Here is a 15,896-nt window from a genome sequence, read left to right on the forward strand (position 1 = left end):
TGGAAAAGTTTTCAATTTCACAAAGGTTCAGCTTAGGGATTGCAAGGAAATGATTTAAATCCTAAAACCACTTTCTTGCAGTGAATATTGGGTCACTTCTAAGGAGTTGGGGAGGGGGCAGGGGCTCAGCTCTGAATTTCTTTCTAAGGCTGAATATGGCATCAGACTAATGCTTTCTTGGTCTTTCTTTCCCTTCCATTCAGGATAATCCTGAGGTGTTGTGCAGTGCCCTCTCATTATGCCAGTCCCTCCAGAAGCACCTTGCTTCCATGAAACTTCAGAAGCAGCTCCAGTCAAACAAGATTCCTGAGCTTGACTTCTCAGAAGTGGCATCTCCCTTCATGGCTAATGTGCCTCTTCTCCTTTACCCTCAGGACAAGCCCAAGCAAGAGTCTCATGTAAGGATGCAATATGTCTCTGGGCATAGGAATGATAAGTGCGTTCCTTGCTAATATCACAGCGATCTTTATAACAGCCTATTGGTAACTTGGGTTAACAGGCAAGTTTAGAAATGTGGAGAACTGGTGTGCTTTTAACTGTGGATACTGCACTAGAAATGAATTCTGTTTTCACATTTTAGGGTGAAATAGCTGTCTTGCTAGCTACGCAATAGCAGTTATAATACAAGGTAATGGAACTGACTAAAATTAGTGTTGTCTGACTTCTTCCAGTATAGGATCTTGCTTCTTTAGTTGCTTAACTGTTTCAGAGAATGGGATGAAGGAAAAGTGTTTCCCTTTCTGGAAAGGGTGGGGTGAGAAGTATTGACCTTAGTGAAGTTTTGCTACTTCCCTGCACTTTTGAGCATTGGTAGGGAGAGGGGGGTGCTTTTTGCTGTCACAATGAGAGCGCCACCCAGCTCCAGCCAAGTTAAAAGCCTCTGACAAAATCAAGTTTTGCAGTGCTCAGACTTGTTAAAATTTAGCAACTAAATTTGCTGAACATTGTCTGTCCTGAGCATGCTGCAGCCTATGGCTGCAGCATCTGACATGGAGACCCTAGAAAAGAATCTCCCTACTCATGCCTTGTGAAGAGGAAGCAGCATGGGTGCAATGATGAGGTACAAGAGCTGCCCTGCGGAGAAGGGAGCAGACTGCGACAGGGAGCCTTAGGGGACAGACTGGAAGAACCTGAGGCTGGCCAACTAGTGACTGTCGGAACACTTATGTCCAGAGCTGGGCATGGAACCTACGATTCCTGAGTCTGTGTTCCTTGGCTGTTAGCTTGGACGCCTGCTGACAAAATAGGTACCTCATCCTCTTCAAGTGGCTGGCATGCACAGTGATGACCTGCTATTCCTATTATTTCTTCCATTAAGTGTAGAAGGAGAATTTAACACTAATCATAAAAGGTAATTTATGGTTTTATGATGATCCTACCATACAAATGGTAATGACACAAGCCACAAAAGTCTAGAGCTTGTAATGCAGGAACACCTGTTAATGTAGTATTTGCCTTTTCTCCCTTTTCAGGGGCATGCGAGTGTGTGCGAAGATTGTGTTAAACTAATCACTGATGTTCAGGAAGCTGTAAGGACCAACTCCTCCTTTGTGAATTCTTTAATCGAGCATGCCAAGCAGGAATGTGAACGCTTGGGGCCTGGCACAGCTGACCTGGTAACAAAATCCCTTTCCCTGTTTTAAGGGAAATAATCTCTGTAAATGTCTCTCTCTTCACTGGGATTTATTTGTTTTTTGTTTGAAACAAGGCAGATAATGTGAGGTGTGGCTCTTAAATTTAACTTGCTAGCCCAGCACATACAAAACCACAAGCTAAAAAGCTTTCTTCTTTCCTCCTCCCAAAACTAAGCCCTCTTTCTAAGGAAAGCATCTTAGCTCTGAGATTGCTTGCCGGTATTCTCCAGGCTTCTCAAAACATCAATAGCAATTACCATATGAGGTAATGCTGCAATACTTTGAATATATTTTTTGTTCCCTAAATAACAAAATGGGATGGTGAACCCATGATGTGCACAAGTTAAACTTTGTTTCAGGCTGACTAGAAGTGCCATTCTGCTTACCAAGACAGTGTAAGTAGATAACTGCAGAACTGATGGCAAAATTCAATATATATGCTAAGGGCAAAGTAATTGTGGCAAACATCACTTTGAATTTTCCAAGATACATATAATCTCACAGTGTGGTATTAACAGCTGCATGCATAGGTAAAGTTGTTTAGTTTGTTCACTGGACTGTTTCTGTCCCACAGTGCAAGGACTACATCTCCCAGTATTCAGACTTGGCTATTCAAATGATGATGCACATGGTAAGATAGTATGGCCTCAAATGTCTTGTTATAATTCTCTTTGTGTGTGGCTTCCTCTTAATGTAGCCTGGAGAATGTTAATATCCTAAGTCGTCTTCTAAAGGTCATCAGGATTTTGCAGATAAATTCTATGTAGTGTGTAAATTTCATAGCTAAAGTCCTGATCCTTAATCAAGTGCACTTGGCAACTAAAGCCTAAATTCATTCTTCTGCTATTCCCCATATATATCACAACAAATCTAAAGTTACCTAGACATCTTTGTTCTTGCAGACCTCAGAGTACATGGAATAAATGGCTTTTAAATCTTCCATTGCATATTATATCTCCAACACAGCTACTTTTCAACCTCCATGCCAAAAAATACTCTTCACCTCTACCAGAGGTGGTCCTTTCCAGGGGCCTGCCCAGATGATAAGCCTGGTTAACTAAATGGATTTGGTGCATCCCAAGGGTAGTAAGCATTGCCAGATAAGTGGGAATTCAGATAGGGTAAAGAAACCTGACCCATTGGTATGGGTATTGTGTGCAAAAGTGCATATGTTTTGTATGTAGCACTTTATCCAGGGATTGCAAAGCATTTTACAGCAACTCATGAGTACTCTTCTCTCTCATTTTAAAATGGAAGAAATGAGACACTGGAATGTATGCCAAGTGACTCATTGGCTGGCAGGGTGGGTCTGTGAATAGAGCCCATGACTGACTTGAACATTTGTTCTGCGCAATAGATGTGCTGTTTCTCTTTTAAATATCCTTTACATTGTGTTCAGCAAGTCACAAAGGCTTAAACTTAACAGCATATTGTGAGCCTCATGCTATGGGACTGTTAGTTAGAAGCATAGATATGTAAATTAAGAACACGTTATGCAATTGTTCGTTCTAATTACAATTCAAAATTTGAAGACCACTTTAAGGATTGCATACTAAAAAAAAAAACCTGCCAGATTGGAACATGAACACTCTGTCTATTCTGGTTTGCTCTGAGCAGTGTTCGCATCTTGTCCAGATGTTGTCTTTTCCAAGGCGCTTTCAGTGCGATAACTCATAGCACAACATGCGTTTCTCAAGCTATTTATTCAGGAGAGAGCAGCAAACTAAATGAAGTGTCAATCTGGCACTGCGGATCTCCAAGTATATAGTTAGGGGTTCTAGCAAGCTTTTTTTAAAAAACTGTGTACACTTCAACTGTCTGAGGATTTTTTCTTTAATCAACCTTGTCTTTCATTTCCTTCCCCCCCTTTGTCTCCAATTTGCTCTGTCAACAGCAGGACCAGGTATGTGAGAAATGTGCGTGCGGGGGTGTCTTGGGTTTTTATATTTTCCAGCTACAGGCCTGTAGTTTACCTCTTGCTAACTAGTTGTCTGTGGTGTCACTGCTGTTGCCTTTGACAGATACAAGGGACATTTTGGGGGTGAGGTAGAAAAGGGAAGACCAAAAGAGGTCATAGGTCTTATTTCTGATGCCAGCTTTTCATTAAGAGCCCAAACTAATGGGGGACCCACTAGTTGAGCAGATTGCTTTCCGGGGGGGGGGGGAGGAGGAGGGGCAAAAGTGAGGCTAAGGGAAAATCTTAATGGGGCCTGTAATCCATTTCTGGTATCTGAGTCCTTGAGCTCAAAAGTGAAGTCAGCATTATCGGAAAGCGTGTCACAATCTCTATAGGTCCATTGCTTGTTGATGACCACAAGATGTGAATTGGGAAGAAACAGGAGATCTTCATATTTACACTCCTCCAGTGCCTCTTAATTTCCTGTTTAGAAAAGTCCTGGGAAACCTTGTGTCTGTCATGTTTAAACAAGGACAGGTTGCATGTATATGGTGCTGTTGTAGTATTAGTGCCTTGAAATGCTTATTACAGTGCATGAACCAAGGAGCTCTACTAAAGCAGTGCCTTGACTGACCTGAATCTATGTGAGCTGTAGTGGTGGTGTACGTCTGAGGTGTTGCTTATAAACATGCATGGAAGCCTTATAAGCAACTGGCATGATAAATAAGTGTGTTCCACTGAAGCAGTAAAGATCTATTGTCTGAAGCTTGCCTCTCTTCTTAGAGCAGGAGTGGGGAACCGCTTTTGGGTTGGGGATCACTGATCCACAGAAAAATCCAGTTGGGGTCCACATAAGCAAAAACAAATGCACAGCCCTTACTGACGTGGCCACTGACTGATGCCTCACTCCCTTCGTGCTCGAGTACCACAACAGGGTGGAGAAGCAGGAGGGACTGAGGTTCAGGGCTTCCTGTAGGCCAGATTAACTCTCTTGTGGGTGCCCAGGGTGGGGCCCAAAATGGAGGGGGATTCAGTGTGGGTTCCTCTCTTTTTCTCCTCCCCTGCCCTGGCCTGCCTGCTGCTGTGACTTCCTGATCAGAGCTGTGAGGCTTGTCATCCTGTGGACTGGGTGATAGGGTGTGGAGCCCTGTGCCTTGGGGTCCAGGTCCAGGCAAGCTGGACTGTAGTCTGGGGGTTCCCCACGCCTGTGTTAGTAAGGAGATGGGGAAAACATTCTCCCCCCTTTGCTTTCTACTTGAAAGACAGGTTGTGTGTGTGTGTGGTGGGGGAAGAGGTCAGTCTGACCACATCTATCCAGACTGCTTTTTCAGATAGTTTGGCAAATTTACTTGGATAAAAAAAAAAAAAAAACACTAGAGTTTTGTTTCCAATAGTCTTAAGCGACATCTGTGTTGGCATGAAGTATCCATTTGAAACAACTTGTTTCAGATGTCAGGCACCAGTTTTTAATATTTAGTAGGCTCATGATTCTAGGTACATCTGTAGAGGGTGTCTGCTGAGATTTGCTAAAATGGAAGTCGGCATCTGAAAACATTCCTTTCTAAATGCAGAAATATTTTGGATGTTTCTAATGCACTTTGGTGGCAAAAGTGCATTTATGGCTGTGTGCCCTAGTTCTGCATGTTTAGCTGTTCCTCCTCACCTCTCTGTGACCATATATTAGCCTAACAGAGAGCCCATTAAGGGAGAAGAGTAAATAGGCAGGAAATATTTTCCTTAGAGAATACACTTTAAGTAGTGCAGCCCAGTCCATTCTGGGACATGAGGCTAAGCAACCCCTCCACACTTCCCCCTCTCATCTGGCTGCTCCGTCCCTCAGCCTTGCACAAAACTATTCTTCCTGGATTCTGGTATGTGGGAGATGCCCATTAAGTGGGTGGACAGGGGAGAGAACATAATCACTCTGGAGTGAATTCTGTAGTAAACTCTCATAACTGGCATTTTAACCAGAAGTATACTAGTTTCTTCCATAAGTACAGTATAGTGAAAGTAAAAGCAATGTACAAAACTGCTGTTGGTAAACAAAGGTATGCAGAGTACTTTGTTAATATCTAATCTTGTTTTTCCTGAGTGGTGTGCACTGCTAGGTATACCTCTGTTATCCAGGATATCTGAATATCCCACAACTTCTTGATCCCAGGGCTGCTGGATATGGAAGAGTTTACTGTAGTTCATTGCTGGTGGTGGGTGGTGCTTTGGATACAGTAGCTCAGGTCTTAACTATTTTTCCCCCAATAGTGGTCTGAGCATAGAGCATCCAATTGGCTAAACTATGCACAGTTACTTGGCTGCTGTCATCTTGGTGCAAGTTCTTAAGGGGGCACCATCAATTTGAAACAGTCTAAAGAAAAACCTCTGTCCTCTATTGCTTTGTGAAGAATCCTCACAAATGGGAGGTTGGTAAGTGCTGGAAAATGCACACAATTGTAGGCATTCTCTATTTATAGTAATACTAAGTCACTCCCCTACCTAAAACTGATCGTGGCAATTGTTGGTGTTCCTTTTTGAATATTTTCACTGCTCTGCGCTGCAATAAGAGTGCAGCAGATTGTTGTAACCTACTCCCTGTCACTGGGATTGCTGAGATAAAATAGCTGCACTGTTTTGGGGGGGCGGCCTATAGCAGGATGGCTTCTGTGCCACAGGGTGGGGCTTTTATTACAAGAACCTACCTATGCAGAGCTTTATCTACCCATGGTCAAGAGCTTTTGCTTCATTAGGGACATAAAAATCTAACTAGTTAACTGGTGTGCTTGATGCTCATTTTCCTTAACCATTAAACTGTCCCCAGGGTCTGGCTTCCAGCCCCACATGGGGCCAGCAGCAAGGCTCCCACGCATGCTGGAATGCTGAAACAATGGGAGGCAGTCAAAATCCCCAGGCTAAACATATAACCCATTAGAATTCTGTCAGCAGCATTGCTACATGGCTGTCTTTACATGTTTAATTTCTGTGTGGCTTGCTCCTTCCTCTTTGTTTTGATTAGTATAATCTTGTAGGTACTCAAACCACTAGGTTTCTGCCTCTTTTTTTTTTTTTTTTTTTTTTTTTTTCTTTTGCAGCTCTTGATATTTTAGAGAAATATGGGCTGTTCCCTGCTGCTGTATGGATTATACACTATATATAACTGCACAAATGTGGTCTTGTTGGAAGCATTTCTCTATGCCAACACTTCATTTACAGAATTAATAGCCTAACATGGTAGCCAGTTAGTCTTTTACAGAAAATAGTGGATTTCCTGGATGTCAGTCAGTTTTGGACTTCCCAGCATTTCTTGAATCTTGCACAAACTCCATGGGGCCCAGGCAGAGTAGTATCTTCACTCAAATGTTCATAAGGTTAAAGGGGAAATAGCAGAATATGAGTGCTATTGTGGTCACATTGGCTACTGAAGATGCATGTCTTTTAATGGTAGGTCATTTGAAAATACCTAAGAACCAGCCATAAAGTCACATTTGACTTTTTTGGATTAAAGCTCACTAATGTGATCAGTTTGTCCTGCTTATAACAGTGATGGTCAAAACTTCAGTTCCATTCCACAATACTTGATTTGGACCTTTTTTATAATGCCCATAGTTGTATTATTGCTTTTTCAGTTCTGGCATGTTTTCTTCCCATAATCTATGGAGTCTGAGATTAAATAGAATCTGTGCAGATAAATTCTGTCACCAGCTGATCTTGTGTGCCTCTCCTCAGCAACCGAAGGATATCTGTGCCACAATTGGATTGTGCCCTTCCCTGAAATCTGTGCCCTTCCAGACCCTTGTGCCTGCCAAAGTGATGCCAGAAGTAAAGATGGAGGCTGTGGAGGTAAGGGGGAGGCTGGGCTTCACACACCTGTGTGTGTGTGTGAAAGGAATATGGTTGGTTGCTTGAGGTACATGAAGGAAAATGATATGGATGTATGCAAACTGTCATAAGTCTTCTCTCATTGCTGTCTTATGCTCAGGTGCAGAAAAACCAGGTGCAATCAGAAAACTCTGTCTGTGAGATATGTGAGATTGTGGTGAAAGAAGTGACCAGCCTCCTGGAGAGCAACAGGACAGAGGTGTGGTGTCGATCCAGAGGACAACTCTTGAATTTGTACTAAAAACTTCCTGGAACAATGCAGCTCCTTTCTTGGAGCATGTACCACTGCTGTTACAGGGTGTAGGGGGAGTTGATGTATGGTTACTCATGTTGTCTGAGTAGTACTCTGTGGGTTCCCTGTCAGCTGAGCATTTGGGCAGCTGCCCAGGAGAGATTTAGGTGCTGTCCAGCTGATTATCAGAGCACCCCATGCTGACAGCAAATGTTTCTATGGCTGTGCACATCTGCACTAGAGCTGTTACTGACTAACTGGTAGGGGCTGAAGCAGGCCTCTCCCCACCCCCAGCATGGACAGAGGGGTTGCCACAGCCCCAGGGGGTCACCACCAGTAGGAGGTGCACCAGTGTGGCTGAAGCAGTCCTCACTGCACCAGCCTCGGTGAGGGGGCTGCTGCTCCAAGCCAGCCAAGCTGGAGCATTCCAGCACACCCAGGGTGCCAGGAACAGGGGCTGCTCCAGCCCAGCTGGTGCACCCTTGCCCACAGAGCTCCTGCACCTGGCTCTTGTCTGCAGTAGCCTTCCTGGATGCACTGGTGCACTCGCCACCAGCAGTGGTGCCATGAGCATGGACGCTCCATCCAGGCTGAAGCAGCCCTGGTTCCTGGCACACTCTGGGAGGGGCACTCCAGCCCAGCTGTAGCAGCCCTTGTCTGTGGCCTCCCAGACCCACATCCCTGCACCTGTTTAAATGGTTAACTGGTTAAATGTTAACTGCTTAAATTGTTATATGCACCAAGGCATGTGCAAAAGGGTTATAAAATCCCATTTAGTACACCCAAAGATGAAAAATTAGAGGAAACCATAGTGGGTTCCTTCTGATATTATAACAGTGAGATTCCATCCCAGCGGGGACTCAGTTGCCCAAATGAATACTAAGGGGATTGATTCCAGGGATTTATTTTTCTCCCTTTTCCAACTTTCTCATTCCAGGAGGAAATAATGTATGGAATTGAGAAGCTCTGCTCTGTGTTCCCTCAAAGTGTCAAAGAACAGTGTAAGGATTTTGTGGACATCTATGGCAAAGCTGTCATTGAGATGTTGTTGGATGCAACTAATCCTGAAGCTGTATGTATCATGCTGAAATGTTGCAGTAGCCAGAGGCCTTCTCATGAAGGTAAGAACGATACTGAACATAAACCAAACTTGTTAGTGTGATCGGCTTCCCCGTAGGGACTTTTTTACAACTCTACTTACTTAGTCCTTCATTGTTAGCCTGTCGACCACCCTTTAGCCTAAGAACCAGATCTGCTGTAAGATACAGGTTTTTTAATATACACTAACAAAAAATCCTAATTGTCAATCTTTCTGGTCAGTGAAAATTGCTCCAGAGCAGTTACAGGCTGGTGACTTCTGTGATGTGTGCAAGATGGCTATAGCTTACTTAGAGAAGCAACTAGAGAAGAATGCTACAAAAGCTGAAATTGAGGCTGCCCTTGAAAAAGTCTGTAGCTTCCTACCAAAATCTGTCAGCGACCAGGTAAGTTACATCATAAAGGGGAGGGTAAATACGCTATCTTCTAGTGAGGATAGGGGATCTGAGGGCTAAAATAGGTGCCCTGTCACCTGTATGTGCTGCTTTTTTTTTTTTTTCTTTAAAAAAAAAAAAAAAAATCCTTTCTAAACCCAGCTGGGAACAAATTCTTGTGCACTGTCGGGATGTTAGCCTTAGTCTTCAGTGACTTCTGTGCATGAGAAGGCCTGTCCTGTCGCTCCAAATTGGCAGACTGATCCCTGCTGGGATTTTTTTCATGCTTGGTATCAAAGCGTTTGTGGTAAACTGGCCACATGAGGAAGAAGCTTGATCTCTGGCAGATCAGATGGCAGCACCTGCTTCTGGATATGTGCCAGACTACCTTACAATCGGGAACAGAGCAGTGCAAACTGAATAAATGTATAAAACCATATAGCACAGCAAAACAGTAGAACGAGAGAAATCACGTTTGATAGTATGAAAATACTGCCTATTGATCTGTTGATCAGTCAGCTGCAATAAATATGGTCAAAATGAAGGCATTTGTCCCTTCTCTGGAGGGTAAAGGAGGTAGGAATTGTCTGCAGTCCCATTGTGAATTTGAGTGCAATTTAAAAATCTGCCTCTTTATACTGAGATGCAAGCTGCTGAATTTTTGCTCTAGCTTCCTTGGGAAACTTTTGCTGACTACACCTTGATGCCCTGTCTTTGAGGTGGAGAGGTTGGAACAGGTCATGGTAGACAACCTCAGCTTTGGCACAGTGTGGGGATTAACAAAGTTCTCAGTGTGTGCTTGTTGGTGAGTTAGCAAAAGGCAGCATGTGGTAGCACACAGCTGAAGATGCTCTGGCAGATCTTAATTGGATAGCTGAAGAGGGATATAGCCTTTTGCATAGGTTACCAGTCCAAATCCACTACTGGATCTGTGACTAAAGCAGTTAAAAGTTGCTGGCTGGTCAGTGACTCCTGCAGTGTGAGCTGGTAACTAGCCCATGTCGCAGCTGGCAATGGGCTAATTCCTTATTGGACTGCTCTGTAGAGATCATAAATTAATGGTCACGGAGACAGCCTGTTTCCATTTCAGAATCTTGCAAAATCTCTTTACTTGCACTAGAATTTGGTTTAAAAATGTTGAGTTGACTCTTTTTCTGTTCCTCATATTGTCAATGTCTGTAGAATAATTCTGTGTGTACTTTGCCTCTTCCCTGGTTCTTAAGTCTTGTGACTATATATTCTAAGCTGCTGTTCTGAGTTTCATCTTCAGTGGCAGTGCAATTATTTTTGTGCTCCTTCCAAATAATACACAGCTACCAAGGTAGTATGTTCCATTTGGATGGAACTTATTACCTTGCTGAACACTGAAGAAAGGGAAGGAGCATCTTGTAAAACTGCCCATAAAACCCTTCAGCCTAAAACAGCAAATTTTTATCTTTTAAAAAAAAAAAAAAAAAAAGTGGGAGAATTTTTAAATTAGACCAAACAAAAGGGCCTGCTAATACAGCTCGTGACCAGTGTTAAATGCAATTAATAAGCAAAAATCCAATACAGAATCACTGGTACACTGGAAATTGAGACCTGACTGGAAGGCAGAATAATGAAAGGCTGGGCTAATCTGCACATCGCTCCACATTTGGGTTCTTAAAGAAGATTTTTGGAAGGAAAACTGACTTCAGGATGAAGCTAAAGTGAGGGACCACTTTGCAAACTCCTCCAACTGTAGCTGAACCATGAAACACCCTTTGGGGGGTGAAACTAGGCCTTGTCTAAACTACAGAGGTTGCTTAACAGAAGTATTCGCTGAAATGTTGACAACTGGCTGCTATGCTGACCTAATAAAACCACCTCAACAAAAGGTGTAGGGCTTAAACTGGTATAGTTAGGGTAACATAATGTCTTGTGTAGATACTGTGCTCCCTACCTTGGATGTTGGCTATCATTCTTGTCAGTTTCATAGTTCCATAATCCATCTGCTCCCTGTTTCTGTGGAGAGCCCTGGGATGTCTGGATCCCACAGCTGGTGGGGAACACTGGTCGTCTTGTCTATTTTTGTGGCTCCTGGCAGCTTGCTGCCAGCAGAGCTGAGAAGCCCGAGCTCTTAGGTTGGTGAAGACACTCTGAGGATGTGCACAGTACCCTCCCATGGGTCAGTGGTGTGCATCAGCCACTGCAGTAATTAACACAGTGGCTGTAAGTAGACCTAAATAGATCAGCCTGTGTGTGTGGGGGGGGGGGTGGTGGTTGTTTTTTTTTTTTTGTAGTAGAGACATAAGATGTCTCTTCCTACTATCTCGGTGTATCCTTTTTCCTTCCTTGCCTTATTTCTCTTTCTCTATCAAAAGTCTAGCTTAGGTATGTAACCAAAAAACCAGCTGGATGGTGGTGTGAGGTTTGCCCGTGACTGATATTATTTTTTTACATGTAACTGTCTTCATTGATCTGTGTTCATCTTGCTTAATCTTGAAAACATATCCTACTTGGGATGGGCTGGAGCTGTTGCTCAACTGACTACTTCTCCTGTCCTCAGATGGGCAGTTTGTACTGTAGATGGTAATATTTAAAAGATAGTAAAAGGGAATTTTCCTTCTGTAAATGCTCTACCTAAAAGGAAAGGGAACAACCAATCCTCTTTAAAAAAATAAATGTCAGAAAAGGGGAAAAAAAAAAAAGTAGGCTCTTATTTTGCTTGTTGAGTACTAAAGAATTGTCTCTTTCCACATCAAATCCCAAATCTTGTTCAACACAGGTTTAACGTTAAACAGTGACAGGTTTTAGCTAACGGATTTCATCTAAACTTAATGTCTCAACTACCTTTGTCATTTCAGTGTGTTCAGTTTGTGGAGCAGTATGAGCCAGCGCTTGTGACTATCTTGATGGAGATAATGGACCCAAATTTTGTGTGCAGTGTAAGTAGTGCATGTAGCTAATGCAAGTTCAGTATAGCAGAAGTTCTCTGAGGTAAGGAGACTAGACAACTGTAGTGTCTTTTTGTGTACAGTGCTGAGCATGCATGGGCTGCACTGTAACACACTTACATGCACCACCAGCTAAGTCCATTGGGTCTTGTATGACTGTTGCTTAAAGCATTAATATGTGACAGTGTGTAGTCTGCTGGCCTTCAGCAAGGAAAAAGGGGAGCCATGGGGGTTATGTTGTCTCCCCTTTGTCTAAGGGAAATGAATAATCTGTTTCCCAAATCTTAAATGAGAAACTTACCATTCATGTATAACTCAGATGTGCTAGTGTGAGGTCTCCTGCATCTAGTGGGATTTTTCTGTAGTAAGTCAAGAGACCAGAATATAGCACAGAAGCGGAAATGGTCTGTGTGAGACCTGGTGTTCTCTCAAAGGGGAAATCTCAGAAATCTGTTCATTCACTAATGGACTGACTTGTCAGTGACCGTCTGGCACAGCAGGCTTGGAAGCCTCTGGCGCTATCTCTGCTTTGGCTACGTAGTCCAACCCTTGTTGGCAACAGCCATATCTGTATGGGAGAGGAAGTGAGATCGTTTACTGTAAATGAGAAGACCTAACTCGCCTTTCCCTTCTTTCACTACACAGAAACTAGGAGTCTGTGTCTTGTCCAAACCTCATCTTTTAGGGTCAGAAGAGTGTGTGTGGGGCCCAGGCTACTGGTGTAAGAACATGGAGACTGCAGCTCAGTGCAATGTAAGTGTGTGGGGATTTCCTCTTCAGTGCTGTAAACCTAATTCTCAAAATTTGAAGGAGGAAAAAATGTAACAGCTTTTGTTGACGGCACTTGAAAATACTGTGCCCTGACTTCTAGAGCAGCACCTTCAAATCCAGAATCCCACTTTCAGAAAGCAAATAACTGGTTCCTTCTAAACTGCATGCTTGGGGTGGGGGGGTGCCCAGGAGAGATTAAAGTGCCACACAGTTGACTAGCACAGCCATGCACATTCACCTGGCTGCATGTGTTCCGGTGTGCCTCTTTTCCACTCCTTTGCAGCCTTGCTGCTGCAGCTGTTCCTGGGACCCTTCTGCTGGCTGCGCTGGGGAGGGGAGCGTGCTGATGTCCGCTTGCCCCTTTCCATTCCCCCAGCCTCTGTGTCCCATCTCTGCAGAGGGGACAGGGCTCAGGACTCCAGCAGCTTTTGAGGTCTGAACAAGCCTTTGGAGGAAATGAGTGCCTTAAAGAGACAGTGCAGTCTCCCTGTTGCCCTCCCACCACCCCCGCATCTAGCATATCCATGTGCACACTCTGTCACTTTACCCTCCCCTATACCTTACCACAACCAGCGCACATGGAGACACTGTCACAGGCCCCCAACACTACTTCCTGCAATGCATGTACATGCTCTGTCATTTTATTCTTTGTCTGTTTTTTTTGATTGGTTGATGTTTTTTTTTTTTTTTTTATTTTCTCGCATCTGAAACTAAATTCTTTGTGAAATGCCTAACGTGCTGGAGTAATGATCCCTACTGGTAACTTTCTTAAAAACCATGTCTTCTCTGTAGGCATTTGGTTGGTACTGGTGGTGCACATAACAAAACATTCTGCACATGGGTGGGAAATATTAGGGGATGTATTGGGTTTCCAGGGTTTAATTATAGGCACTTCCTTAGCTGTTGCTGACTTACAGCATGAATGTGGCCCACCACCTTCATTTTCCACTTCCCAAGTCGTCTTTTGATACAAAACAATACCTGGCTGAATACAAAGCTGCTTCCAGCCAAGGAGGATATAACATGGCTCCTTAATGGATGGATTCAACTGGGTCCCAAAGCAGGTGGGAGCTATTGCTCTTCATTGGTGGGGATGTCTTTCCTCTGAGGCATCTCTGGGGCTCAATAAGAAAATGATTGAAGAATCAGCCACTTAAACACCAGAGGCCTCTAAATTAGATTTAAGTTGGTGTCCACCAGCCTGTCCTTGTGAAGCCCATTGCAGTGAATTTGATTCTGCGCAAAACAAAACCAATATCTGTTCCTCCTCCTCTTCTCCCCCCGCCCCACCCCCTGGAGTGTGTGTGTGTGTGTGGAGAGGCTCAAGCTGTTCTTGCATGTTCATATTGGTGATGGTGGCATTTAAAGCTAACAGGCTGTCTGTCTTTTTTTTGAATGTCTTCTAACACTGTTTTTCTCTCTCCCTAGGCTGTTGAGCACTGCAAATATCACGTGTGGAACTAGAAGAAATATTACATTCTGAAAATGTCTGCCCAGGGTTTTTGTTTTTTGTTAAATTGTGGAGTGAGACTAGCAGGGAAGCTGAATCTCAGAAGTGTCTCCTCTCCTTACTTTCTTAATTTCCCAAGCCTGAAGTTCCTTTCTTGTCACTTATCTTAGTGCTGCTGAAGGTTCTGATCTGTACTGTTGATTTAACAGAGGCTGTTTGATAGTACACTGTTTACTTGATTGTACTCTAAAAGAATGTGTTTCACCGGTAGGGTGCAGTATTTAGTTACAGGAGGTGTGGCATGCAGTGTTAGTGAACTGAAGACCAAACCTACTTGAGTCAATTCTAAAAAAGATCAGGACAGTGTCTAACATCTTAAATGTTCTTGTAGTCGCTGGTTGGGAAGACCACCATATGCTTTTGAGAGTTCTGCAAATATTAAATAGACTATGAAGAGTTACACTCCTCCTCTTTTTGTAATCTGTAGAGGGAACTTAAGGTACCTAAGCCCATGAATCTCTTGGGTTGGCATTTTCCAAGCTTTAGAGTTGCCTAAAGGGAATTTATCCACCTACAAATTTTCTAATAAGCATCTGAAATGCCTTTTTTGCAGAGGGGGGGCTTTTTTGTTGAGGACCTGGCAAGGTTTAAAGGTGGCTAAATAGATGGGATGAGACCAAGTCTTAAAGTCCACTGAAGTCAAACAAGCTGTGGGAGGAGCCACATAAGGCTTCTTTAGTGAAAAATTCAGAAGTCCTAGAACATGCCTAACCATTTGGGCATTGGGTCCTCCTTGGACCTACCCAGCGCTACAGAGATGGCCCATAAGGAACTTCAAATATATATCTTATGATCTGTTGAGGTAGAGTTAATGGGAGAAAACAAAAGCAAAACTATCAAAGTAAGCTCTGGCTAAAAATGTCTAAGGTGGGTGGCGGGGAGGAGGGATTGAAGTTAGGTCTTGACACCTCCCCCTGCCCCCAATGTCCTGCAAGTGAGTAGTGCTCCTGTTTTTCTTCCATGGGTTTGTGATGTCTTGGTGTCCTGGGAAGCTCTTATCTGCTGGGCAACCAGAAGTGTCCACCTCTTCAAGTCTGGAAATAGTAATGATCTGGGGCATTTTGGTGCCAACACTGTCAGGAGGTGGATTTGCTAGACTTTCCGTGTGCCTCTTCTGTATGTTTCCAAGTCACCAGATGGTGGTGTGCAGGACCCTTCTGTGGAAGAACCATTTTGCATGAACTTAGAGTGTTCTGGCCATTTCCTTGGGAACCCATTCTAGAGGCTCCAGTCCAGGGTACCCATTTCACAGGCAGTGAGCAAATGCTTAAGGCACAAGTCATCCCACTTCAACTGAAAAACTCAAACTTTCTTCTACTCTTTCAGTAGCCTTGTAGCACCCATATCAACTAACAAAATTGTCCCATAAGCTAAATCGGCGAGTGGCTCTAGCACGCTTTGCTAGAGGGGTGTGTGAAAGGGCTGAGAGAAGAGGGTATTGATCGATCTAAGGGGTGGGAATAGCGATAACACTGAACCTTGATTTTGAGATTCACCCAGACAGCTCATGGGGGGGGGGGGGGGGTTGTTGTGGGCCCCCCCCCCCCCCCCCCCCGTGACCCAGGATTGCAGAACAGCCACCAGGCTCCCTG

At 43.8% G+C, this 15,896-nt stretch overlaps 1 protein-coding gene across 2 annotated transcripts in view; it reads left to right on the forward strand.

The window, feature by feature from the left end:
* The window catches only part of PSAP (prosaposin), a 30,089-nt gene extending 14,505 nt beyond the window's left edge, over positions 1-15,584 (forward strand). For both annotated transcript variants that reach the window (XM_075000259.1, XM_075000258.1), the window contains exons 5-14: positions 204-398; positions 1,473-1,616; positions 2,209-2,265; positions 7,249-7,362; positions 7,502-7,600; positions 8,571-8,754; positions 8,954-9,117; positions 11,934-12,014; positions 12,669-12,776; positions 14,223-15,584. In XM_075000259.1, the coding sequence (XP_074856360.1) occupies positions 204-398; positions 1,473-1,616; positions 2,209-2,265; positions 7,249-7,362; positions 7,502-7,600; positions 8,571-8,754; positions 8,954-9,117; positions 11,934-12,014; positions 12,669-12,776; positions 14,223-14,258 (1,182 nt within the window). In that variant the 3' untranslated portion in view covers positions 14,259-15,584. The remainder of the gene's footprint in view (positions 1-203; positions 399-1,472; positions 1,617-2,208; positions 2,266-7,248; positions 7,363-7,501; positions 7,601-8,570; positions 8,755-8,953; positions 9,118-11,933; positions 12,015-12,668; positions 12,777-14,222) is intronic.
* Positions 15,585-15,896: the final 312 nt, after the last annotated feature.

This window comes from Carettochelys insculpta, chromosome 7 (genome assembly GCF_033958435.1).
Source record: "Carettochelys insculpta isolate YL-2023 chromosome 7, ASM3395843v1, whole genome shotgun sequence".
NCBI lineage: Eukaryota > Metazoa > Chordata > Testudines > Carettochelyidae > Carettochelys > Carettochelys insculpta.